The sequence below is a fragment of the Budorcas taxicolor genome, chromosome 11, assembly GCF_023091745.1.
Source record: "Budorcas taxicolor isolate Tak-1 chromosome 11, Takin1.1, whole genome shotgun sequence".
NCBI lineage: Eukaryota > Metazoa > Chordata > Mammalia > Artiodactyla > Bovidae > Budorcas > Budorcas taxicolor.
The window spans coordinates 46,236,721-46,262,160 of NC_068920.1; the positions used below are offsets into that span (position 1 = coordinate 46,236,721).

General features: G+C 43.4%; 2 protein-coding genes across 2 annotated transcripts in view; one reads left to right on the plus strand and one right to left on the minus strand.

Annotated features, from left to right (window-relative positions):
* KIF6 (kinesin family member 6) overlaps nt 1–25,440 on the plus strand; it is a 417,940-nt gene that overhangs the window by 237,835 nt on the left and 154,665 nt on the right. The gene's annotated exons all lie outside the window — the stretch shown is intronic.
* LOC128055900 (succinate dehydrogenase [ubiquinone] cytochrome b small subunit, mitochondrial-like) lies at nt 21,173–21,905 on the minus strand. The gene is made up of 2 exons (XM_052648477.1): nt 21,850–21,905; nt 21,173–21,744 (listed from the first exon to the last, which is right to left on the minus strand). The coding sequence occupies exons 1-2, from the start codon at nt 21,903–21,905 to the stop codon at nt 21,426–21,428; spliced, it is 375 nt and encodes a 124-aa protein (XP_052504437.1). The 3' UTR covers nt 21,173–21,425.

Below are 25,440 nucleotides of genomic sequence, written 5' to 3' on the forward strand. Positions count from 1 at the left end.
GGGTACTGAGAAATGCTTTTGGGCAACGGGGAAAGAGCAGAGAATAAAATAACAAGTGCTATCAGCAGGAAGTACAAGAAATGCTACTGCAGGAATTTGAAAGAGAAGGGAAAAGTTTCAATAAGTAAATCAGCAAAAACATTACGGAGCAAGTGACTTGGAAGTTAGGCCTTTAGAGTTTGGACATTCAATGATGGAGCGAAGAACTTTGTCTAACATTCCAGGTTTAAAAATTAATGTGAACAAAGGCTTGACAACGAAAGCAAGTAAAGTTGCAGGAATATCTGTTTAACTGCTGTCTTGGAGTTTGTTTTAAAAAAAAAAATTCAACTGAGCGTATTTTAAAAATCTTATTGTCTTTATTCAATAATTTGTGAATCAAGCAGCATCCCCAGTCTAGCAGACAGTAAGGAGCTCTGAGGAGCTGTACAAAATGAAAGACTTTTGCTGGCAGACAGGAATGGGAACAAGCAAGTAAAAATACTGTCCAAAGGCAGGTTGGTTATAGCAAGGTCACTTTCCTTTTGGGCACAACAAGGGTCTGTCAGGCAACTTTTTTGTTTATTTATTTGACTCCTCCAGGTCTTAGTTGCAGCACGTGGGGTCTTCAGTTGCTGCATGCAGACTCTTGGTTGCGGCATGCGTGATCTAGTTCCCTAACCAGGGATCAAACTCAGGCCTCCTGAATTGGGAGTGCAGAGTCTTAGCCACTGGACTACCAGGGAAGTTTGTGTCAGGTAGATTCTTGATAGACTGGTTTAAGACTCCACTTCTGGAGGAGCCAACACTGTAATTAAGTTAAATCTTCCTTTGGTGACATGGGGTTTATCATAAATGACTTTGTTTGGGACCTGTTGTCTTGTTTTTAGCAAGAGGTACAGGAGGTCAGAATAAATAGGGTAGAAAAATGATTGGGGAATTGTTAAGATGATTGCTTCTGGGAGGGGTAGAGGAATAGATGGGAACTTCTTTTAATATTATATGTTTTCATATTATTTTAATTTCTTACTTTTATCTCTCGAACAAGTAGGCCCATGTTATGAAAACACATAAATACCTCACCAGGGAGTTTCCTGCTTTCAGTTGCAAGGGAACCACCAAAGCAGAGGTGGGCATGGTGATCATTGTGCTCCGGGTAGTTTTTCTGGAAGAAATCTTTAGGATGTATTGGAAATGAGGCACCGGGAGACTTGAGTAAATGGTTTGGAAGCTAGCATCATAGTCTGATGAAGGAGTGATGGCAACAGAGAGGAGCTGAAGAACTTACCACAACAGGCCTTCACGGCATAAAGGACAGCTCTGTCCTCCCTCTTCTCAGCTTCCAGAGTTCTCCTGGCGCTGAGGTTGCAGCCAGAGGCACATGCAGGAGAATGGGGAGTTGGTGCCTCCGGGGGGGCTGATGCAAACCTTGAGGCAGTTCCTTGAATTTGCTCTCTTCTGGCTCAAAGGGTTGCTCTCCAGACCAAAAGCTACTGTTACGAAGGCTCCATATTACCCAGTCCATGAAGTTGAAAAGAAATGCTCAAAGAAAAGTTTATGGAGGCAAAATTCATCCACAAAACAATTCTTCCTATTCCAGAGAAGAATCACAATTAGATTTTCTAAGATCCTTTCCAGCTTGCTTTGCTGTAGACCTCAGGCACAAATATTGACCCCTGGCTTTTCAAATCTCTCATGATCCATCTCACCCTCTCTTGGAACTGACTACACTCATCTTTGCACTTCCCCATAAATGCAATCAAAGAAAGAGTGGGCAAATGATCATTGCTTTCTCTGTAGCTTTCTGGTCAGTCTCATTTCTGCAGGAAGCATTACTGACCAGGTTTACTCCAAGGGCTCCCTAGGTAGCTCAGTGGTAAAGAATCTGCCTGGCAAAGCAGGAGACCTGGGTTAATTCCCTGGGTCAGGAATATCCCTTGGAGAAGGGATTGACTACCCACTCCAGTATTCTTGCCTGGAGAATCCCATGGACAGAGGAGCCTGGTGGGCTACAATCCATAGGGCCACAAGGAGTCGGACACAGCTGAGCGACTAACACTTTCACTCACTTACACTTTTCACTGTCTCTGAGGAATGCATCTTTTCATCCTTCATATTTGAAGGGTCTATAGATTATATGAATAAATGACAGCTATGAGAGAGAGAACTAATCACTTGCTTTAACTCCAAAATCAGTACTCATAACCATTTTCAAATGTCTGTTTAATCTGATAGTCTTTGCAATCCCAATGAGATCTTCAAACTTAAAAAGTGAACAAACTGAAGTCTAAGTGTTTTCTATTGGATATCTATATTGCTTCCATTTTTTAAAAATTATATAATGCTATAATGGACAAGTTTATACACATAGATTTTCCTATAGTTAAGATTATTTTATTAGAGAAGATCCACAGAAAAATCCCTGGCTCGGAGGAATTGGATCTCGATACAACTTGCAAAATTACTGTGCCATATGAACTGCTTATTTCACCATACCCTATCCAGCATTGGGAAATATACATTTTAATTTTTTGTCAACATCATATGTAAAAAGTGGTATCCCTCATTATCATAATTTACATTTCTAGTTTTTTAAAATATTTATTTATTTGACTGCACTGAGTCTTAGTTTAGCCATGCAAGATCTTTTAGTTGTGACCTGCAGATCTGGTTCCCTGACCAGGGATCAGGCCCAGGCCCACTGCATTGGGAGTGTGGAGTCTTGAGTGCTGGACCACCAGAGAAGTCCTTACCTTTCTATTTTAAATAAGGGATAATTTTTTTTCCCAAATGTTGTTTGAAAAAAGTCTAGGTGTTTTCTCTTTTTTTTTTTTTTTCCCTTCTACAATTTTTAAAATATTTTATTATAATACTGTATGGTTGTGAATAAATAACATGTTTATGTTCACAGTTTGTATTAGAACATTTGCGATGCACTTTGTTTTCTTTTTTTTTAATTTTTATTTTTACTTTATTTTACTTTACAATACTGTATTGGTTCTGCTATACATTGACATGAATCCACCACGGGTATACATGCAATCCCAAATATGAACCCCCCTCCCACCTCCCTCCCCACAACCTCCCTCTGGGTAATCCCCATGCACCAGCCCCAAGCATGCTGTATCCTGCATCAGACATAGACTGGTGATTCGATTCTTACATGATAGTATACATGTTTCAATGCCATTCTCCCAAATCATCCCACCCTCTCCCTCTCCCTCTGAGTCCAAAAGTCCGCTATACACATCTGTGTCTCTTTTGCTGTCTTGCATACAGGGTCATCATTGCCATCTTTCTAAATTCCATATATATGTGTTAGTATACTGTATTGGTGTTTTTCTTTCTGGCTTACTTCACTCTGTGTAATCAGCTCCAGTTTCATCCATCTCATCAGAACTGATTCAAATGTATTCTTTTTAACAGCTGAGTAATACTCCATTGTGTATATGTACCACAGCTTTCTTATCCATTCATCTGCTGATGGACATCTAGGTTGTTTCCATGTCCTGGCTATTATAAACAGTGCTGCGATGAACATTGGGGTACCCGTGTCTCTTTCAATTCTGGTTTCCTCGGTGTGTATGCCCAGCAGTGGGATTGCTGGGTCATATGGCAGTTCTACTTGCTCTAGGTGTTTTCTAAAGGAAAGCAACAGGGCCCTAGACGGAACTGAGCTTCTGACATATGGTTGGATTCAGCAGACACCCAGGAGCACCCATGTGCTTTATCTATCTGTCGTTTATCCATCTACCTACCTGCCTATCTTAGAAAGTGAAGGTGAAGTCGCTCAGTCGTGTCTGACTCTTTGTGACCCCATGGACTGTAGCCTACCAGGCTTCTCAGGCCCTGGGATTTTCCAGGCAAGAATGCTGGAGTGGGTTGCCATTTCCTTCTCCAGGGGATCTTCCCAACCCAGGGACTGAACTGAGTCTCCCACATTGCAGGCAGACGCTTTACCCTCTGAGCCACCAGGGAAGCCCTAAAAGTCACCATCTATGAGCCCAGAAAGTGAAGAGGAGCTAAAAAGCCTCCTGATGAAAGTGGAAGAGGAGAGTGGAAAAGTTGGCTTAAAGCTCAACATTCAGAAAACGAAGATCATGGCATCTGGTCCCATCACTTCCTGGGAAATAGATGGAGAAACAGTGGAAACAGTGTCAGACTTTATTTTGGGGGGCTCCAAAATCACTGCAGATGGTGATTGCAGCCATGAAATTAAAAGACGCTTGCTTCTTGGAAGGAAAGTTATGATCAACCTAGACAGCATATTCAAAAGCAGAGACATTACTTTGCCAACAAAGGTCCATCTAGTTAAGGCTATGGTTTTTCCTGTGGTCATGTATGGATGTGAGAGTTGGACTGTGAAGAAGGCTGAGCACCGAAGAATCGATGCTTTTGAGCTGTGGTGTTGGAGAAGACTCTTGAGGGTCCCTTGGACTGCAAGGAGATCCAACCAGTCCATTCTGAAGGAGATCAGCCCTGGGTGTTCTTTGGAAGGAATGATGCTAAAGCTGAAACTCCAATACTTTGGCCACCTCATGCGAAGAGTTGACTCATTGGAAAGACTCTGGTGCTGGGAGGGATTGGGGGCAGGAGGAGAAGGGGATGACCGAGGATGAGATGGCTGGATGGCATCAGCGACTCGATGGACATGAGTTTGAGTGAACTCTGGGAGTTGGTGATGGACAGGGAGGCCTGGTGTGCTGCGATTCATGGGGTTGCAAAGAGTCGGACGCTACTGAGCGACTGAACTGAACTGAACTGATGAGCCCTCTAGGCATTTTTAATCCAGTGGAGGAGACAAATAGGTAGATAGAGATGTCTTTCAAGATGGTTAATGCTCAAGAAGAGGGTCCAGATCATTGGACTTTCAACCAGCCAGCCATCAGTTCCTGACTCTGGGAAAGACAGTGTGGTCAGGAGGGGGAACACAGGTTCCAAATACCAGGAGAGTTCAAACACTAGAGGCATCAAAAAGTCAGAAAGTAGTTTGGTAAAATGGATATTTATTCCTGTGGACATCAAAATGACCTATAAAAATTGACGGGTTGAATATGCAGGGGAAGACAATGAACGTGCTACTCAAGTGCTCCATGAAATGACTGGGAGAGAGGTCTGCGATGACAGTGAGGAGAGGGTGGAGGAAGATACGGCCAGACAGAGTGTTGCAGTGTTTGCTTGTGTGTTGGCTTTCATCGGTATAAATGACTATTATTCTAGAATCACCAAGATAAAACAGGTAAAATGCAGGCCAACACCCTCCCGCCTTCCCACTGGTCACAGGAGACATCATTTTCTGGGATAATGCTATTTTCCTCAACTTGCCCTGAAGCTTTTAGGGTGAAAGACTGTATTTCTCTTCAGTTATGTCCGTAAGTAGGTTGGGTACAGCCTGCCAAAGCAAATAATTTCTTCAACAAGGAGGGATATCCTCAAACCTCCTTTCAAAAATGTCTGGGACTATACAGTATTGTAAAGTAAAATAAAGTGAAAAAAAAAAATGTCTGGGAGAAGGTACTCCACTGCCCTAACCAGACACCTATGGGAGACCAGCTGCCCACAGGGACTCACTCGTGTGCAACAAAAAAGTTAGGGAGTGTGCTGGACACAGGAACTCTGTCGTTTGGCTCTAGGATAAAGGATAAATATGAGGGTTGTGTCAGAACACAAGTAATTTTCATCTTATTAAACATTGCATTCAAAACTTAATTTTTCACTTGATTATTCTGAGCTCAGATTTTGTTTTCCCATGTATACAGGTAGGTTGAGTTTCCTGGGAAACAAAGCTAGACACTCATTAGGAAGGGTCCCTGGGCCCACCAGCCTTGGAAGTTGGAGGAAAGATGTCCAGGATTGATGGGGGGAGAAGCTGGGCTTTGATGCAACCCCAGCAAAGGCCTCAGCTGCCTGAGGAGAGGCTCTGTTGCTGAGTGGGCCTTTCAGAGTCATCCCCAAGCTGAGGCAGAGGGGCAGGGCCTTTGTACCCTCAAGGTGATCATTGGATATGGGTTGCCCCTGAAAGGAGGTATGCCTTTAAATGAGGCAGTTAATTTTCAGCTGAGAAAAATCCCCAAATAGGGTTGAAATGTGAGGGCGTTCCACTGAGGTGCTCCTGACAACTGGAGGAATAAGTCCTTTGTTCTTGAGGGAGTAGCTGGGTGGGACATCACAGTATCCACCACAAGTCGTAAGTTTTATAGGATATCTGAAATATAGTCCTTAATTTAGCTGAATTATATAACTTTATAGCCCATGATGTAACTCAATAGCAATATGACCCATAAAGCTGAAAATAAAGGAATCATATAATCTAATCACTATTTTTAGCATTGTTTCTGTGACAAAATGTATTCTGCTTGGGACACCAAGAACACAGCCCCTTCACTCTGCCAGCAGGGGAATAGAGGTCTTCTCTGTCTCTTTGTCTGTCTTTCTCTCTCCCTGTCTCATACACACCAGCACATGTGTACACACAGGCAGAGTCTTGCCCAGACCTTGGCAACAAAACATTAATCTTCCACCAATTATATATTTATTTACTCCCTAGAACACATGAAATAGTGTGCTATTTGAGATAACATGGAGAATATGAGACATTCTACTACAGAGCTCACAGGAAGTATGAAAGATTATCCTTAGCTGCAGGAGTAGCGGCTTCTATTCATTTATTAAGTACATGTTCCTTAAATTTATTAAATACCATGTGAAAAAGCTGGCTTGAAACTCAGCGTTCAAAAAACTAAGATCATGGCATGTGGCTTCATCACTTCATGGCAAAAGGAAGGGCAAAAAGTGGAAGCAATGACAGGTTTTATTTTCTTGGGCTCCAAAATCACTGTGGATGGTGACTGCAGCCATGAAATTTAAAAGATGCTTGCTTCTTGGAAGGAAAGCTATGACAAACCTAGACAGCACATTGAAAGCAGAGACATCACTTTGCCAACAAAGGTCCGTATAGTCAAAGCTATGGTTTTCCCAGTAGTCATGTACAGATATGAGAGTTGGACCATAAAGAAGGCTGAGCACCAAAGAGCTGATGCTTTCGAATTGTGGTGCTGGAGAAGACTTTTGAGAGTCCCTTGGACTACAAGGAGATCAAACCAATCAATCCTAAAGGAATTCAGCCCTGAATATTCTTTGGAAGGACTGATGCTGAAGTTGAAGCTCCAGTACTTTGGCCACTTGATGTGAAAAGCTGACTCATTGGAAAAGACCCTGATGCTGGGAAAGATTGAAAGCAAAGGGAGAAGGGGGCAGCAGAGGATGAAATGGTTAGATAGCATCACCAGCTCAAGGGGCATGAGTTTGTGCAAATTCTGGGAGATGGTGAAGGACAGCGAAGCCTGATGTGCTGCAGTCCATCGGGTTGCAAACAGTTGGATATGATTTAGTGACTGACCAGCAGCAACAATACATGCTCATTGAATTCTGACCCAGAGAGATGTTATGGGGAGGGAGGTGGGAGGGGGTTCATGTTTGGGAACGCATGTAAGAATTAAAGATTTTTAAATTAAAAAAATTAAAAAATAAAAAAAATGAAGCAGTGAGCCAGACAGTGCTCAGTGTTAGAGATTGGAAGGTGAGTGAGACCCAGTGCCTGTTAGAGGGTGTAAAGTCTAGAAGAGGGGTCACAGTGGATATGCACGGACACTGTCATGGGCCATGGAAGAGGAAGGTCAACTCTTCCTGGGCAGGTTTAGGAAACTGATATCTGGAAGAATGAATGGGGGCCGGGAGTGCTGGGGAAGGAGAGACCAGGAAGTTTCTCCAGCAAGTGCATAGAGGTGTGGAACACATGGTATGTTCATGACATTGCAAGCATTTGATTTGGGTGGATTTTAGGATTTGTGTGGATAGGAAGTATTAAGCAAGAAATAAAGCTGGAGAGAGATCAGCTCATGAGAAGCTTAAAAGCCCTGCTTCCAAATTCAGACCTTTATTGTGTTGGCAATGGGGAGCCATAATGGCTTTTTAATATGAGAGTAACGTGGCCAGATTTCTGTTAAAGAAAGATCCCTGATAGCAGTGTGCTAAGTGAGTTGGAAACTGAGGGGAAAGTAGATAGGATGTGGTAGTAGCCATCGAGGTAGGAAATTAAAAGGGTTGAATCAAACCAGCCACAGTGGAGACTGGAAAGATGAGGAAAGTGTCTAGAAGGAGAATGGGTTTGTGACTGATCAGTGTTGGGGGCGAGATGAAAAGTCTAGGCTTTCTCCCTGGTTTCTGAGTAGATATGGTGCCATTTAACCAAGGCGGTGAACACATGAAGAGAAGCAGGTTTGGAGGGCAAGTTTCTGAGTCAAATTACGGAAACACTGAGATTGGGTATAAGGTGGAAGTGTCTAAGCCAGCACATACACAGCGTTAGTGCTCAAGGTGAGGGGTTAATTAGAGATATGGATCTGTGATTGACCTTTAGCCATGAAAGTGGAGAAGGTCACACAACGAGATGAGTAGTAAAGGACCAAAAGAAGGACACTGAGGAGCCCCAGTCTTGATGGCATAGACAGAGGCAGAAGAGGCAGAAAGGGAGAACTCTACAGGCAAGACAGTCAGGAGAGGGGGAGACCTCGAAAGCCAGGCTAGAGACAGAGCTCTAAGGGGAGTGGGTGTGACTGGCTGTACTGGGTATTACAGTGTGGTCGAGGAAGATGAGAACTACAGAGAGTCCACTGGTGTGGAAGTAAAGTGAGCAGTGACCTTTGCCAAAGCAGTTTCAAAGAGTGAGGAGGCAGAAAGCTCTCAGTACCAGATTGAAGAGTAGGAGGTGAGGAAGTGAGATGGAAGTGGTCACGCAAGTCATTCCAGGTTAAGGAATTTTGAGGCGAGAGTTGTTAAGTGGAGTTTCTTTGTGGGTGTTGAAGTCATTCCGGATATTGGCAGGAAATGGGGCAGAAAGGAAAACTGTGATCCAGGAGTTTAAGTCAGCTTGGGTTAGCTGGCTGGTTTGTCTACTCTTGGTCCTATCTATCTATTTATCTATATACATGTGTATATGTATACATGTATATATATATATACAGACACACACACTGAATAGCCTCAAGTTACAGCGTCATAGACAGTGGGTAGCAGAACCAAATAATACAGATTTCAAAGGAGGAAAATATTTGGCTTTGGTGTTTAAAAAAATTTTAAAAACCAGTAATTTTGAAATGGTATCGAGGAGTCAGAAGAAGGCCAGCTCTGCCTCTGGCCCTTCTGGTGTCTACACTGCAGGAGAATGAAAGTCCTCCACTGGAGAGAGCTCCAGAGCAGGCAGTGTCCTTGCGGGGAGAGTCATATTTCAGTGATTAGAAAGAGCCACAGGGGTGCTTCATGAAGATGTCAAGGGTGAGAGAGAGTTTAGTCAACAGTGGAACGTGGGGTCCAGAGAGCAGCTTAGGACAGATTCTCCGGGAGCCCCACGGTGGAATGAGGGGTGGGTGGGTGAGCAGGGGTAGAGCAAGGGCGTCAGGGATCACGAGTGAGGTGACAACTGCCTGGAGGGCCTTGCATTTTGTGGGCAAGCAAAGATGGCAAGGATAAAAGTCATGGTAAGATCGCTTATCCTTGAGGCCACGGGTAGCAGATTCAGTCTCTTATCCGTTCTTCTGAGAATTCTCTTTGAAACGAACTCTCCTTGGATGAATGTGTTGGAATGGGGGTGGGGAAAAAGATCAGCTGACTTCTAGAATGTTCCACCCCCAGGGAAACCCCAGCCCCTGTGGAGGCTGGGACACAGATACAGCATGGGAAAACGTGGGGAGGAGTTGAGAGTTCCCCCTGGGGTAGAGTTGCCCCCTCCTCGAGGGGAGCAGTAGGTATGGCCCTACAGGCTCATCTCTGGGTAGAATCCGGCTGGGTTCTAGCAGCAGCATCCCTCCTCGGGAGAGGGCACCGGCCTAGACTGCCTAGACTGCTCTTGCATCAGTGGTAGTGGTTTCGTGGGTTTATGGATAGGGGTTGTTCCTAAGTCAGATATTTATACATTTGCTGTTGTATTTCCTAAAGTGTAAGCTCCTGTGTCTTCACTGTTCAGAGGCTTCCTCAGAGCCCCCTCTGGAGGTAACACAGAAACACAGAAGCAAGAGAAACAGAAGGGACTCAAGGAGCTTCTTCCTCTGGTCTGTGTGATGGGCCAGGCTCAGCACTGAGAATCCGTCAGTCCTCCAGCCCGACGGTTTTAACTCTGTTAGTTCCCTGTGGCCATAATAGAATCAGGCTTCATCTCGCGATGAGAGACAGTAATCACACGAAGCTGCAGCGTCTGCTTCACCCCGGAGCTCGAGAATTCCATCAGTACTTCCTTTCTCAAAACTAATGTTCTGGGATTTATACCAACAAAGATAAAAATGGTTTCTGTCAGTGCGTTTGGTAGGGAATGTATTTTTGCAAACATGATAGATGAACCCTGACTTTGTTTGGTGCATAAGACGTGATCTTTATAAAACATCTATCAGTTGCTCTGACAGCCGGGCCAGAATTTAGCACTCTGCTCCTACTACAGTGAGGTTCAGCTAGATTTCCTGGGTAGGATTATGTCCCTCATATTTACTGTATTCAGTGGATGTTGAGCCGGATGTAGGTGTGACAGAAAGGCCACCTCGGAAGCAACAAGCCTTTCTGCACCGTACACATGTGATGTTTGTTTTTTGACTAGAATCCTAGACATTGTTTGAAAAGCACTTCGTCACCTTTTGGGCTTCCCTGGTGATTCAGATGGTAAAGAATCTGCCTGCAATGCAGGAGACCCGGGTTCAATCCCTGGCTGGGACGATCTTGTGGAGAAGGGAATGGCAACCCACTCTAGTATTCTTGCCTGGACAATTCCATGGACAGAGGAGCCTGGTAGGCTACAGACCATGGGTTGCAAAGAGTGGGACGCAACTCAGCGACTTAACACTCTTTCACACCTGTCACCTGTTTCTCTGCCTCTTATCATCCGTCCTCCAGAAAACTTAGCTCAGCAGCACTGCTTCACCCCTTCTTGCTGCATTTCAGGCTGGTCTGTCTCCCCATCCTCTTATTATGCTGCATTGGTTAATGCTGTGCTTCCACGAATCTATTAAATTCTGTGCTTTTGTTTTTCTACTTCATTTGGGTGAACAGAAATTTCCTGGAGCTCCTATAGCCATCTCTTTCCTGTACGTCTTGAGCCTCATAAAGAGGTATATTGTGTTCAGCACCTTCTACAAATGATAGAAGAGGGTTGTGTACCTTCTGGCTGGGATAACAGAAGTAAAATAGGGGATGACTGGTTACATTTGAGTTTTATATAAACAACAGATTTTGTTTTCAGTATAAGTAGGTCCCATTCAATATTTGGGACATACATATACTAAAAGTTATTCATTATTTATCTGAATTTAGATTTGACAGGGAAATCCTGCATTTTATCTGACAATATTACTCATGGCCCTTTCCTTTGTTGTGATGTTTCCTTGGTGTCAGGAATCACGGGTAGCCTTAAAAGAACTGCCCCGAGAAGGGAATAGGGAGGTCTCTCTGGGCTCATTAGGACGGCTATAGGGCCGGTTTCATTTTGGCGGGGGGGTGGGGGGAGGAGATGGAGCTGATCTTCATGTTGTATGAGCACCATATACTGCAGCGTTCTGTACTTCTTCCTCATCTATTTCCTCCCAGGCTGGTGGAATTCCCAGTTTCTGAACCTAGGAGGAGGACAGAGGTGCTATAGTACATAGTATTTCTCAAACTTCTGCCTCCAATGCTTATCCACATCTCACCGGATGTTCGTGCTCCGTAGAATATTGTTTGGAGTATTATTGCCCATGAACATCTTTTGCTGCCTGTTGAGTTCATCGGATACTAGTGTATTCAGCTATTTGTTCTTCAGATCTGCTGTCAGTGGCCACAACGAGCTCACGGCGTGGCTGCTATCATGGCACCATGGCCATATCTTGTTGTGACTGAGTTTCTAGAGCCCAGCCATCTGTATATGGTTATTTTCAGAAATACGTTGTATAGCCACTACATTCATTAATAATGTGACCTGTTCCACTGGAAGTTTTTTGGGTGCCCAGAAAGACCCTAAACCTAGTTTCCTCAAGCTGACAAGCCAAAACAGGCCTACTATGTATGCTAGTTTCTTCCCCTGAGATACTCTTACTTCACCAACCATACCATCAGAAGCCCTTCTCAAGGTATCCAGACTCAAAAGATTCCAGAGCTCAGTTCTATTCATAATGTCGTATACCTTTGCCAAGTTGACAGATAACAACAAAAAGATAATAACACGTAGCTCTGTAGTGTTCCCATCTTCACTGCATGATGAGAATACTCAAGGCCACCCTGAGTTTTCTCCAGCTGTGCTATTGAGATGTATTTAAAGATCTCTCTGCTTAGGACTTTAATTCCTTTAGAAGCTCAACACTTAACCATTTGGATGGTTTGAGTGACATTTTGCAGCATGTGAGTGGCTTCACTCACAAGAATTTAATGGGTTTGGACAGTGGTACTTCCAAGAAGTACCATGTAGCCACTAGCTCACCCTTCAGGCCTCATCTCCAAACAGGGTCTAACTGAGGTGTGAACACCACCCAGGCTTTTTCTGGTATCTTTTTCTTTCAGTAGAAATTCATGTTAGTGATCACAAGATAATGCCTGGCATATTCTTTTTTTTATAAGACTAAAGCATAATATTTCATATTTCAAGTCCTATGTTGCTGAATCATTCTCCTATATTGCTGTTAAACTTAGTGAGATATGTAACCTCAGTATTTTATAATCCACGGATATGACATGAGAAAGAGAAATTGAGGATTTTTTTAATCTATTAGTCTGCAATGCTCATCACTTAAATCAGATGACGCTGAGAAGTGACTCTGCGTCACGTCCGTCAGTCCCAGCTGTACAAATATATGTGTGTACACATACTTTCATGTGTGCACACAGAAGACATTCGCACAGAATGGAGAGTACACACGGAACACACCATGCACGTGCATACTACACACGTGCGTGCACACGACTCTCCTCTTTGGGGCTTTTCTAGTATACCCTGTTTTAGTTCTCTTTGTCTTTACTAAATTAAACTAATGTCCTGCCATACTTGCTGGCCCAGAACTATCTAAATGGTTGATTCACTGACTCATAGGTTAAATTTCCATTTTTTTCCATTCCGTTAAGTCTCGGAGCTACTGGGTCTCTATCCGCTAGCATTTCTCTTGCCCTTTATAATCTCAATGAATTCCTTTGACCCATTTTATTCTGTAAACACAAGCAGGACCAGAATAGCATTTCGTATGTATGAGATAATGGAAAAGTGATGTTCTGCCTAATGTGGGGTTTTGGGTGATTTTCCTCACCAAGGCCCAAGATAGCTTTTTGATAATGTCCTCTGGGGAGACAGACAGGATTTAGTGGTCTCTTCTGCTCTCCAAACTCATCAAGGTCTGTTAAACGAATTACGTTAGCTCAGATGCATAACAGATAGGCTCTTACTTAAAAAATGTAAGCAGAATTGAAAACTTAATTGGTTATCATATCATTTCATAACATCATGACTCACCACCCCTTCCATTTTGGTGACGCTTACTCTGTGGGAAAAAATCAATTCTTGCCTCTAGCAAACAGAGCCCACAAAACCTCATCACCCCCAGACTCACTGCTTTGGTGTTCAGTGTTCCATTTTTGTGGAATAGTTTTGTTTGACAGAAGATTGGCCCTGGGGTTTTAAAGTCCCCTTTCCAAGTGCAGGCAGGTGGCGGTGCAGCAGATGGTGTCTGAATGTGTCCGGGGGGCCTGTCTTCAGTCCACATCCTTCACTGGCCCTCACCAGTCTGCCCAAGGTGAAGATGGAAGACGGCCAGCTGAGCACTGCTGCACCTGGACTCAGCATGACTCTCTCCTCTACATCCCTCCTGATCCCAGCAGCAAGAGCCTCTGGTGCGGGTTAGGGATGCTCTGCCCAGAATAGCCTTCTCCCCAAAGCTTGAAACTGCCTCAGTCTCACTTTCATTTAGGCGAATGAAATAACAAGTTTAAAACAGTTAAGCTTGAAGCATCCATTATTCTAATTCAGTGCATTTCATTTAGTCAACCCCTTTCTTAGCTAAGATAAACACTGGTAATCTGAGGAAATGACACATGTGGGTGGGATACCACTGTGATGTGGGCCTGTTTTCTAGAGGCCAGGAGAGCCGGCCACAGGGGGAAGGACAGGGCACTGGGAGGGAGCGAGGAGAATGAAGTGTGCTGCCGGGAAACATCCCTGCTCTGGCCTTTCTGTCCTGCCAGGCCTCACTCCGCATCAGGCACAGCTGTCCTTACCTAGGGTTACAGAGGTCCGGAAAGAGAAGAAAAGTGGTCAGGGAGCCAGTCGGCCACAGTCAGCTGGCCTCCTGGCAGCTGGCGCAGAAGTCAGGAGACTGTATTGTCAAGGCAGACCCGACATTTGTGTGCAGCCTGTAGAAAGATTTTGTATGATTATTCTGTGTCCAGTGACCACACATCCTCATGGCTTAGCAAGAATGATGCCATAAAACTTTTCATTTATCATTTTATAAGTGATACTTGTGCACATTTTCCTTTTAAAAAATTGAAACCTCACAAAGAACACTGTTTCCTTTGACAAGCCATGCCAATCTCCCACTCCCCACCTCCCCAGTTAAAACTGTTAAAACTGCATGTATGTTAGCTTTACTTTTTCTTTAAATACATACATATATATACATATACTTACATATATGTATATGAGTGTATATTTGTTGGAGTAGGAAATGGCAACCCACTTCAGTATTCTTGCCTGGAAAATTCTATGGACAGAGGAGCCTGGCGGGCTACAGTCCATGGGGTCACAAAGAGTCAGACATGACTGAGCACATACATAATTATATATAAATAGCATATAATTCAAAACATATAAGTAATATATCTGTATTTGTAATATATAATATAGATTGTATTTTTAATATATTAATTTACTATATAATACATATCTTTATATGATAAATTCATAGAAAATATGTAGCATTATTTAACAGATATATAGTTGTAAATTTCTCCTTAAATTCATGCATTCAGTAGATGTCAAGTGCATACTCTGCACTTGAACTGTTCTAGGTACTGGCCACTGAACTCTGAGTAAAACAAAGATCTTTGCCCACATGAAACTTACATTGTAGTAAATGCTATCATTCTGAAACATCTTTTTTCACTCAGCAGTATGTCTTGGAGGTTTATCCACTTTCATACATAGATCCACTTCAGTCATTTTAAATGATGCATAAATGCGGTTATACCACAGGTGATTGAGACATTCCCACACTGATGGAATTAGTGTCCTGAAATGTTGACCTAGCAGTCGGGAGTGCTGGATATTTCTTTGCAGCCGGCCAGCGGTGGAGAGGGACTCCTTGCAGCTTTTGCTTCCGTTGCTGGGGTGGCAGAGATGAAGTAACTGCCTCTCCTACATCACTTTGTGATGATTTTGTCCGGTGCATTCTGGGCTGTCAAACCAGAGTACAAAGCAAGAGGAGTATTTGAGAGAGCTAGTAAGGAGAAACCTCTTTTCCTACTTAGGATAATGTATCAAAGGTTTAATGGTAAGAATCACAGTCAGACCAGGAGAGTAGAAATGGAAGAGAACCATGGGCAGCGGCCTTGTGAAAGGAGAGCAAGTGGGAAAGAGCCGGGAGGAACAGGTGTGGACCACAGCAGCAAGTGACAGGATCACACCAGAGAGAGGGGGCTGGGGCAGCTTTATCTGAGCCCAGACCAAACACTGGAGGAGGGTCTACTTTGGTGTTGATCTTCTATTTTTAATCTTTCAGAATGGCTCGTTCTCATGACACCATCTGTGTGTACTTGGTCGCTCGGTCGTGTCCAACCCTTTGTGACCCCATAGTCTGTCTCCTGCCAGACTCCTCTGTCCATGGAATTCTCCAGGCAAGAATACTGGAGTTGGTAGCCATGCCCTTTTCCAGAGGATTTCCTCAAAGCAGGCATCGAACCTGGGTCTCCTGCCTTGCAGGGGCATTTTTTACCATCTGAGCCACCAGGGAAGCCCCCTGACACCACCTAGCTCTCTTTTTAAATCCTCCTGAACTGTGAAAGCCTGCATTCCTGTTTCTAGACATTTGGGTTTGATAAAGACGTGGAAAAGCCCTTCTGTCTGGAAAAACAGAATGAGGCTTATAAGACGAACCTTAAGTATACATAGAACGAAATCCTGTCCTTGTAATTGAAATATTTCCCTTACCTCACTCCAATCCACATGAATTTAATGTGCATTACATGCAGAAAATTTTCATATAGTTTAAAAAGTAGTAGGTTTTATTGTTTTCTCTTTGCAGTTGAGGTTTCAGAGCATTTTTAAATCTTAGATCAGCTTCATCAAAATTTAACATAAAAACATCATTTAAGCATTTCTTTGGTTTGTTCACTTTAATCATCAGTGAAAACAATGCTGGTTTTTTCTGTCTTTAGTTGGGTTTTGATGTTCAAATTAATGCTATGTTATTTTCCATTTGTCCATCTATTCATTTAACCTGAAAATGGCTAAATCATGTAGTAGGGGAAATCATCTCCAGGAAAAAAAGTCTTGAGTTTGAAGGACTATTTTTGGAATCGTCATCCAAATAGTTTCATTAAATGAAGTAATTAAATATGTTTCATTACACCTTTTTTTTTTTCCTATGTGAATACTTCTGTGTGAATATATATGGCCTCTCTATGTGTTCACTAGCAAGGAAAATATTAGGGGACTTCACTGAAATTTGAATGATTTCACTTCTTTGTGTTTCTGGGTTAGTCTAAAGGATGCAAAAATTATATCTTATTCATTTTGTGTTTATGGATGAATGTAATAGATATTTATAAAACACACTTGCCTTCTTTTTCAACTGTGTGCCCTACATGAAAGAGGTTTTCTGACTCTCAGTCTCTCACGTCATGCTCTCTACTTAAATGCTAGTACATAGATTGAGATGCCAGTGTACAGATGGGGGCAGCAAGGTAAAGGCGGGGATTTGCTCCTCTTTTGAGCATTTTGACTTCCCAAAGGAAAGAGAAAAACAAAAAAAAAATTTTAACTTTTTATTGGAGTATCAGTTCAGTTCAGTTCAGTTCAGTTCTTCTATCAGTCGTGTCTGACTCTTTGCGACCCCATGAATCGCAGCATGCCAGGCCTCCCTGTCCATCACCAACTCCCAGAGTTCACTCAAACTCATGTCCATCGAGTCGGTGATGCCATCCAGCCATTTCATCCTCTGTCGTCCCCTTCTCCTCCTGCCCTCAATCCCTCCCAGCATCAGAGTCTTTTCCAATGAGTCAGCTCTTTGCATGAGGTGGCCAAAGTATTGGAGTTTCAGCTTCGGCATCAGTCCTTCCAATGAATATTCAGGACTGATTTTCCTTAGAATGGACCGGTTGGATCTCCTTGCAGTCCAAGGGACTCTCAAGAGTCTTCTCCAATACCACAGTTCAGAAGCATCAATTCTTCGGCGCTCAGCTTTCTTCACAGTCCAACTCTCACATCCATACATGACCACTGGAAAAACCATAGCCTTGACTAGATGTACCTTTGTTGGCAAAGTAATGTCTCTGCTTTTCAATATGCTATCTACGTTGGTCATATAGCCAGTTAGCAATGTGTGATCGTTTCAGGTGGACAGCAGAGTGACCCAGCCAGACACATGTATGTATGTATCTATTCTCCCCCAAACTTCCCTCCCATCCAGGTTGCCACATAACACTGAGCAGAATTCCCCAGTGATACAAACTGGGTCCTTATTGATTATGCGTTTTAAATATAGTATTGTGTACACATCGATTCCAAACTCCCTAACTCCTGGTAGGAGTTTTTCCCCACCCCTCCTTCCTGGTAACCATAAATTTGTTCTTCAAGTCTGTGAGTCTGTTTCTGTCTTACAAAAAAGTTCATTTGTATCATTTCTTTCTAGATTCTGCTTGTAAGGAATATCATAGATATTTCTCTTTCACTGTCTGAAACCTACCAACATTTTCATGTTTCAAGCCTAGATCTAGACAGCTCTTTCATAAATGCCACTATTAGAAGAGAATCCAGGTTTGTGAGGCCTGAAGCTTATACAATTTGTGGGGTCCTCCTTAAGGAAAAGAATAAAAAACTACTAAGTCAAAAGTAGATATGAAATTTAATATTTACAAAATAATGAGAGAACTTAATCACAGCACACTGCAAATCTTAAAAAGCTAACGAAGTCCAGAATAATGCAGTATTTCAATTAGTTAACTGCTTGACACACCTCTGTAATAGTTGTTCTCTACATTTTCACTGCATAATCTCTGACCACCACTTCATCGAACCATTTGATAATATTATTTTCCATAGAGAGATTAGAAAGATTACTTAATTTTTCTTCTAAGCATGGTTGGCCTAATCTTGTTTATCTTATTGGTAGTTTAGGAAAGAATTTCAGCTTTTCAACTTACTGCTGATATCATGCAAATTGTTAGAATTGTCGTCGAATTTGGAAAAACTCCATCATGTTTCTTTTTCTGTGAGCTCTTGGATTTGAAGGAATGTTTCTACCTCCACAGATCTGTCTCCACATTCATACATTCAAACCTTGTTTCTATTCCCATACCAGAGTCTAGCGCTGGGTGCCACGGAGCATGTCACGGTGTAAACTCAAGCCTGTACCTTCCTGCCGCAGTGCCAGTGAGAGGGCAGTGAGCAGAGAATGCATTGCAGGGAGCGCTATTCTGGCACCAGGACCACTGGCAACAGCTTAGGCACAGACAGCAACAACTAAACACTATGCAACTCGTCTATTCCAAAGCAAGATTAGTACAATTATACTCCAATAAAAAAATAAAACCAGATTAAATGTGTTCCTTAGTCAGATCCTGAACCACCCGTGGTCATGCCAGCACGCCACATGTCCAGATTAGATGGGAAGTGGGATGGAGGGGCAATTCAAGTGGGTCGATTGAGGGCTCTTAACCAATTGTAATTAGAATGCCTTGCTTTTGAAAATGTTATTATACCTATGACCATGTCCCTATACTACTAAGATACTCTCAGGGACTCCTGCAAGAGGAGCTGTGAAAACAGAGCCTCATTAGTTTCAGTTCAGTTCAGTTCAGTTCAGTCGCTCAGTCGTATCTGACTCTTTGCAACCCCAGGAATCGCAGCACGCCAGGCCTCCCTGTCCATCACCAACTCCCAGAGTTCACTCAGATTCACGTCCATCGAGTCCGTGATGCCATCCAGCCATCTCGTCCTCTGTCGTCCCCTTCTCCTCCTGCCCCCAACCCCTCCTAACATCAAAGTCTTTTCCAATGAGTCAGCTCTTCACATGAGGTGGCCAAAGTACTGGAGTTTCAGCTTTAGCATCATTCCTTCCAAAGAAATCCCAGGGCTGATCTCCTTCAGAATGGACTGGTTGGATCTCCTTGCAGTCCAAGGAACTCTCAAGAGTCTTCTCCAACACCACAGTTCAAAAGCATCAATTCTTCGGCACTCAGCCTTCTTCACAGTCCAACTCTCACATCCATATATGACCACTGGAAAAACCATAGCCTTGACTAGATGGACCTTAGTCGGCAAAGTAATGTCTCTGCTTTTGAATATGCTATCATTAGTTTCACAGTTTATTAAAAAGCAGAGATATCACTTTGCTGACAAAGGCCCATATAGTCAAAGCTATAGTTTTTCCAGTTCAGTTCAGTTCAGTCTCTCAGTCATGTCCCACTCTTTGTCCACCCTCAGTCCATGTCCCACCACATGGACTGCAGCAGGCCAGGCATTCCTGTCGATCACCAGTTCCTGGAGCTTGCTCAAATTCATGTCCATTGTGTTAGTGATGCCATCCAACCATCTCATCCTCTGTTGTCCCCTTCTCCTCGTGCCTTGGATCTTTCCCAGCATCAAGGTCTTTTCTAATGACTCAGTTCATCTTAAGTGGCCAAAGTATTGGAGTTTCAGCTTCAGCATCAGTCCTTCCAATGAATATTCAGGACTTATTTCCCTTAGGATGGACTGGTTGGATCTCCTTGCAGTCCAAGGGACTCTCAAGAGTCTTCTCCAATACCACAGTTCAAAAGCATCAATTCTTCAGCGCTCAGCTTTCTTAATGGTCCAACTCTCACATCCATACATGACTACTGGAAAAAACATAGCTTTGACTAGACAAACCTTTGTTGGCAAAATAATGTTTCTGCTTTTTAATATGCTGTCTAGATTTGCCATAGCTTTTCTTCCAAGGAGCTAACATCTTTTAATTTCCTGACTGCAGTCTCCATCTGCAGTGATTTTGGAGCCCAGGAGAATAAAGTCTGTCTCTGTTTCCATTGTTTCCCCATCTATTTGCCATGAAGTGATGGGACCGGATGCCATGATCTTTCTTGTTTGAATGTTGAATATTAAACCAGGTTTTTCACTCTCCTCTTTTACCGTCATCAAGAGGCTCTTTAGTTCCTCTTCACTTTCTGCGTTAAGGGTGGTGTCATCTATATATCTGAGGTTGTTGATATTTCTCCCAGCAATCTTGATTCCAGTTTGTGCTTCATCCAACCTGGCATTTCTCATGATGTACTCTGCATATATGTTAAATAAGCAAGGTGACAATATACAGCCTTGATGTACTCCTTTCCCAATTTGGAATCAGCCCATTGTTCTATGTCTGGTTCTTTTTTTTTTTTTTTTTTTAAAGAGTAGAATAAATTTTTATTATGCAGCATTTTATTTTTTTAAAAAATTACCTTCATGGAATACATTTTCACAGTAGAAATTCCCAGTGGGAAAACAACTTATCACTTATAATTTTATATTTGTGGACAGATTATTTTAGGACAAGTAAAATAAACACATTTGAGGATTAAGTCTTGGTTTAGAATCTGTAACAATTTGAAACATCTATAAAGGGACCTCTTTCCTAAACAGAACTTCTCTACATTCAGAAACTCTCCAGGCTCTGCTTCCTAGGATTTAGAAATCAGTAATGTGAAATATCAGCACTTCTAATTTTCAAATTTCCCTAAGACATGTAACCATCAGTAACTGGTATCAAGTGAACAGAGGGGGAGGTTTACAGAAACTAAACACTGGCTAATTTTCTGCAGTCTTTACTTATGAATTAAGTCTTTCCCTTTCTCCATCATCCTAGAACAAATACAGACGTTTGATCAGATATCGAGAGTAATACAGCTGAATTCCCTTTAAGAGTTTGATCAATTAAAAGACAAAAAGCTCATATATAATGTTCAGTTATACTATGAGACTTGTGAAAAGCTGAGACACTCCATTAGCTCCCCAGAATACATAAATCAGACTTATAATTTCTTAAGATACAACTTCTCTCAAATCTTTCTTCAAAGATTAAATTCTAAAAACAATCAGGTGATTAGGAGAAGAGGTTTGTCTCACCAATGTTTTTCCTTCTTATCGTGAGTTGAAATGGCATGACAGAGCAGAGGCAAGGAGGTGTACAATCAATTCTCAAGGTATTAAGTCTAAAAGGTCAGAGCTTCCACAGCATAGCCACAGCTTTGCAGATGCCCACATCATGATAGTTGAAGTAACAGAGCCCAGCAAAGGTGAAAGCTGAGAGCACCAAAAGGCCTGTCTTGGCAGCTTTCTGCACTGCATCTCCATGAACATAGTCAGTAACAACTTGTCCAATGCCCCAGTGACTGTGGAGAGTGAGGGTTGCGGCCAGAGAGTAGTCCATCGCAGAAGAAGGATTCAAATAAGCAGCTGGAATTAGGCCCAGGAGCAAAACACTGACAACCCTCTCACCAGTCCAGTGGAGAGATGCAGCCTTGGAGCCAGAATGGTGGCTGGGTGACAGGTGAATATGCTGTGTTCCACACCATCCTTGAGCAGGTCGGTCCTGGAGAAATGCTGAGACAAGAGCTGGTCTGACCACTGGGGTTCAGAGGAACAGAGCTCGCCCTTCTCTGGCGCCGCAGAGGACACTTAGCCTCCAGAGAGTCGCCATGTCGCTCTCTATGTCTGGTTCTAACTGTTGCTTTTTGACCTTCATACAGATTTCTCAGGAGGCAGGTAAGGTGGTCTGGTATTCCTATTTCTTTAAGAATTTTCCACAGTTTGTTGTGATCCACATAGACAAAGGCTTTGGTGTAGTCAATAAAGCAGAGGTGGATGTTTTTCTGAAACTCTCTTGCTTTTTCTATGATCTGACGGGTGCTGGCAATTTGATCTCTGGTTCCTCTGCCTTTTCTAAATCCAGCTTAAACATCTGGAAGTTCTTGGTTCACGTACTGTTGAAGTCTTGCTTGGAGAATCTTGAGCATTGCTTTGCTAGTGTGTGAGATGAGTGCAGTTGTGTTTGAACATTCTTTGGCATTGCTTTCCTTTGTGATTGGAATGAGAACTGACCTTTTCCAGTCCTATGGCCAGTGCTGAGTTTTCCAAAGTTGCTGGCATATTGAGTACTGCACTTTCACAGCATCATCTTTTAGGACTTGAAATAGCTCAGCTGAAATTCCATCACCTCCCCTAGCTTTGTTCGTAGTGATGCTTGCTAAGGCCCACTTGACTTCATATTCTAGGATGTTTGGCTCTAGGTGAGTGATCACACCTCATGGTTATCAAGCCATTAAGATCTTTTTTGGTATAGATCCAACAGATGTGAGAGTTGGACCATAAAGAAGGGTGAATGCGGAAGAATTGGTTTTCAATCTGTGGTGCTAGAGAAGACTCTTGAGAGTCCCTTGGACAGAAAGGCGATCAGATCAGTCAATCCTAAAGGAAATCAACCCTGACTATTCACTGGAAGGACTGATGCTAAAGCTGAAGCTCCAATGTTGGCCACCTGATGCAAATAGCCAATTCACTGGAAAAGACTGATGCTGGAAAAGGTTGAGGGCAGGAAAAGGCAGCAACAGAGGATGAGATTGCTGGATGGCATCACCAACTCAGTGGACATGAATCTGAGCAAACTGTGGGAGATAGTGAAGGACAGGGAAGCCTGGTGTGCTGCAGGCCATGGGGTCTCAGAGAGTTGGACACGACTGAACAATGAACAACAACAACGATCCCTCAGTGTATTGTGGACGATGATGAACAGGGATCAGGAGTATAGAAATCATCAGCCTGCCAGTGCCTGCTACTTGTGAGGCTTGGGCAGTTTCAGGCACCTGGGAGTCTTTCAGGCTGGAAAAGGAAAAGCCTGATGCAACAGGTACTTGGGGAAGCAAACCTCCCATTGGGTTGACTGACCCCTCAAAAGGCAACTGGCTCAGTTGCCATAGGGTTTCAAACATCATGGTAAACTACAATGGGAACACCAGCAGGAAGCCAGCCACTGCTTCATAAAAGAAAGAATATGAGTTCTGAGGTCGTGAAGATCTGAACTAGAATCTTCATTCATATGCCTTCAGTAGCCAAGTGGCTTTCAGCAAGTTGCTTAACTTCTCTGAGCCTCTTTTTTATTAATCTGTATAAACCTGAAGATGATACCTATGTCTCTGGGTTGTTGAAGACCTAATTGGTAAACAAAAGCAAAAACATATAAAGGTCCCTGGCTAATAGGACCAAATTATAGTAGCCTTCCTTTCAGGAGGCAGACTAAACACAGAGTCGGGACAGAAACGTTCCTGTAGCTCTTCATGTGAAAGTGAAAGTCGCTCGGTCATGTCTGACTCTTTGCGACCCCATGGACTATGGTCCACGGAATTCTCTAGCCCAGAATACTGGAGTGGGTAGCCTTTCCCTTCTCCAGGGGGTCTTCCCAACCCAGGGATCGAACAGGTCCCCCACATTACAGGTGAGTTCTTTACCAGCTGAGCCACAAGGGAAGCCCTTCATTGTTGATTTGTATTAAGAACCTAGCCTGTGGTTAGAGGCACAGGAAAGAGAAGCTTGTCCACTGGCTGAAAGGACTGTAGGGGCCCAGTTGGATGTCAGTGTCCTGGCAAATGTGAGTGAAGCCTGGGATGGGCCTGCAGTTCAGCGGGTGAAGTGTAGGGAAAGAAGCTGGAGCAAAATGTGTTCTCATAACCTGTGCTTAGGTGGAGGAAGGAAGAGAAAGACAGTGATGGACAGACACAGGGAGCCTAGGCGCTCTACCAGGAGCCCTAGAACCCTGGCATGAGGTGGCGACACTCACCCCAGAGCTTGCATGCAACCTGCCACGGCCAAGACTGGTACAGGCTGTGGGTGGGAGGCCATGGAGACCCCGGGTCCCATAGACAGGCTGGGAAAGAGTGAGCCAGCACCCTCCAGAAAACCTGGAAATGCCCCTCTTCTTTGTGGTCCACCAGCATCACAAGCAGATGAACAAAGGATGGCAATGAAAACATGCACAAAATCCTATGGTGGACCACAAACAAGAATCATAGGAAAAAGACAAGAAAAGAGTTTAGAAAAAATAATGTTGTTTCTAACCATCACCACCTCTTTAGTCTCTCTGTAGAGACAAAAGTTCTTCTCTTTATTTCTGATTCTTCCTGCCGGCTTCTTCATCCATAGTCGTAGTCTGTAGAACCCACCCCTCTAGTCCAGCGGTCATCAACCTTTAGTGGACGTAGGAATCCCATGTTAGGATCCTGTGGGTGGGCCCTGGGAACCTGCATTGCTAACACAGAGCCCACACTTTGCAAAACTCTGCTTCAGATTATACTGGAACCTTCCCAACCCCAATCCTCACCTTTCTTCCAGGATTCCGTTTCTGATCATCTCCAGGTTCAGGCTGTTAGACACTGAAGGTACTGGACAGTGTGTCATACCTGGAGAAGGGGACTAAAAATTTTTTTTAATCAAAAACAGGATGACTTTCATGGCAATTGGCTGCACAGCAAGAAAGAAAATGTTTTACAAAGAAATGGAAGTTGTAAATATGGTTCCATGGGGAAAATATATATATTATAAATGCATTTTTATTATTAAAAATATTTATCACCAGCCCCTTGGTTGCACACTCCTGAACTGATAAAAGAACATCACACCAAAGGCCCCTGGAGAAATAACCAGGTGAGGGTCAGGACCCTCAGGATCTGCTTGTAACGAATCCACAAATCATTCTTTCTTCCCCTAGTTCCCCGCAGTTGAATTGGTTATTCATTCTGACATTCTCCCCTGAACTCGGGATACTGCCTTTTCTTTTGCATTTAATCCTCTCTCTCCTGGATTATTAACGCTGGTGAGTTTTTCTCCACTCTTTCTCTCCAGTCACTTCCATGCCGCCACCAGGTGAGTTGTCCCCGGGACTGTCTGGATCTCTCTCACCTGCTCGGCTACCTGCATGGTCTGCCCATCCCTGATGCATTAGTGTCCTTGGAGCACAGCCCTGCCCACCTCCCCTGAGCATCCCCCTCTGTCTGTATTTCCCTGACTGCAGCCACCCCAGATGGCACGCTCCAGGCCAGACATGAATCCACACATCACCCCATCTCTCCTTAGGTTTTTTAATGAGGTCTATGGCTCAGGTGCATCAGATTCAACTGAGAAGCTTTTGAAAATATAAACCATGCACAGCCCAGGAATTAGGAAGAAGGGAAGGTCTTGGTCTG

Bases quoted from the DNA above. Each gene is read 5' to 3' on its own strand.
- LOC128055900 (XM_052648477.1), bottom strand. From the start codon at position 21,905: ATGGCGACTCTCTGGAGGCTAAGTGTCCTCTGCGGCGCCAGAGAAGGG. The intron at 21,745-21,849 runs GTTCCTCTGAAC...CCTGTCACCCAG, and splicing joins GCCAGAGAAGGGCGAGCTCT to CCACCATTCTGGCTCCAAGG.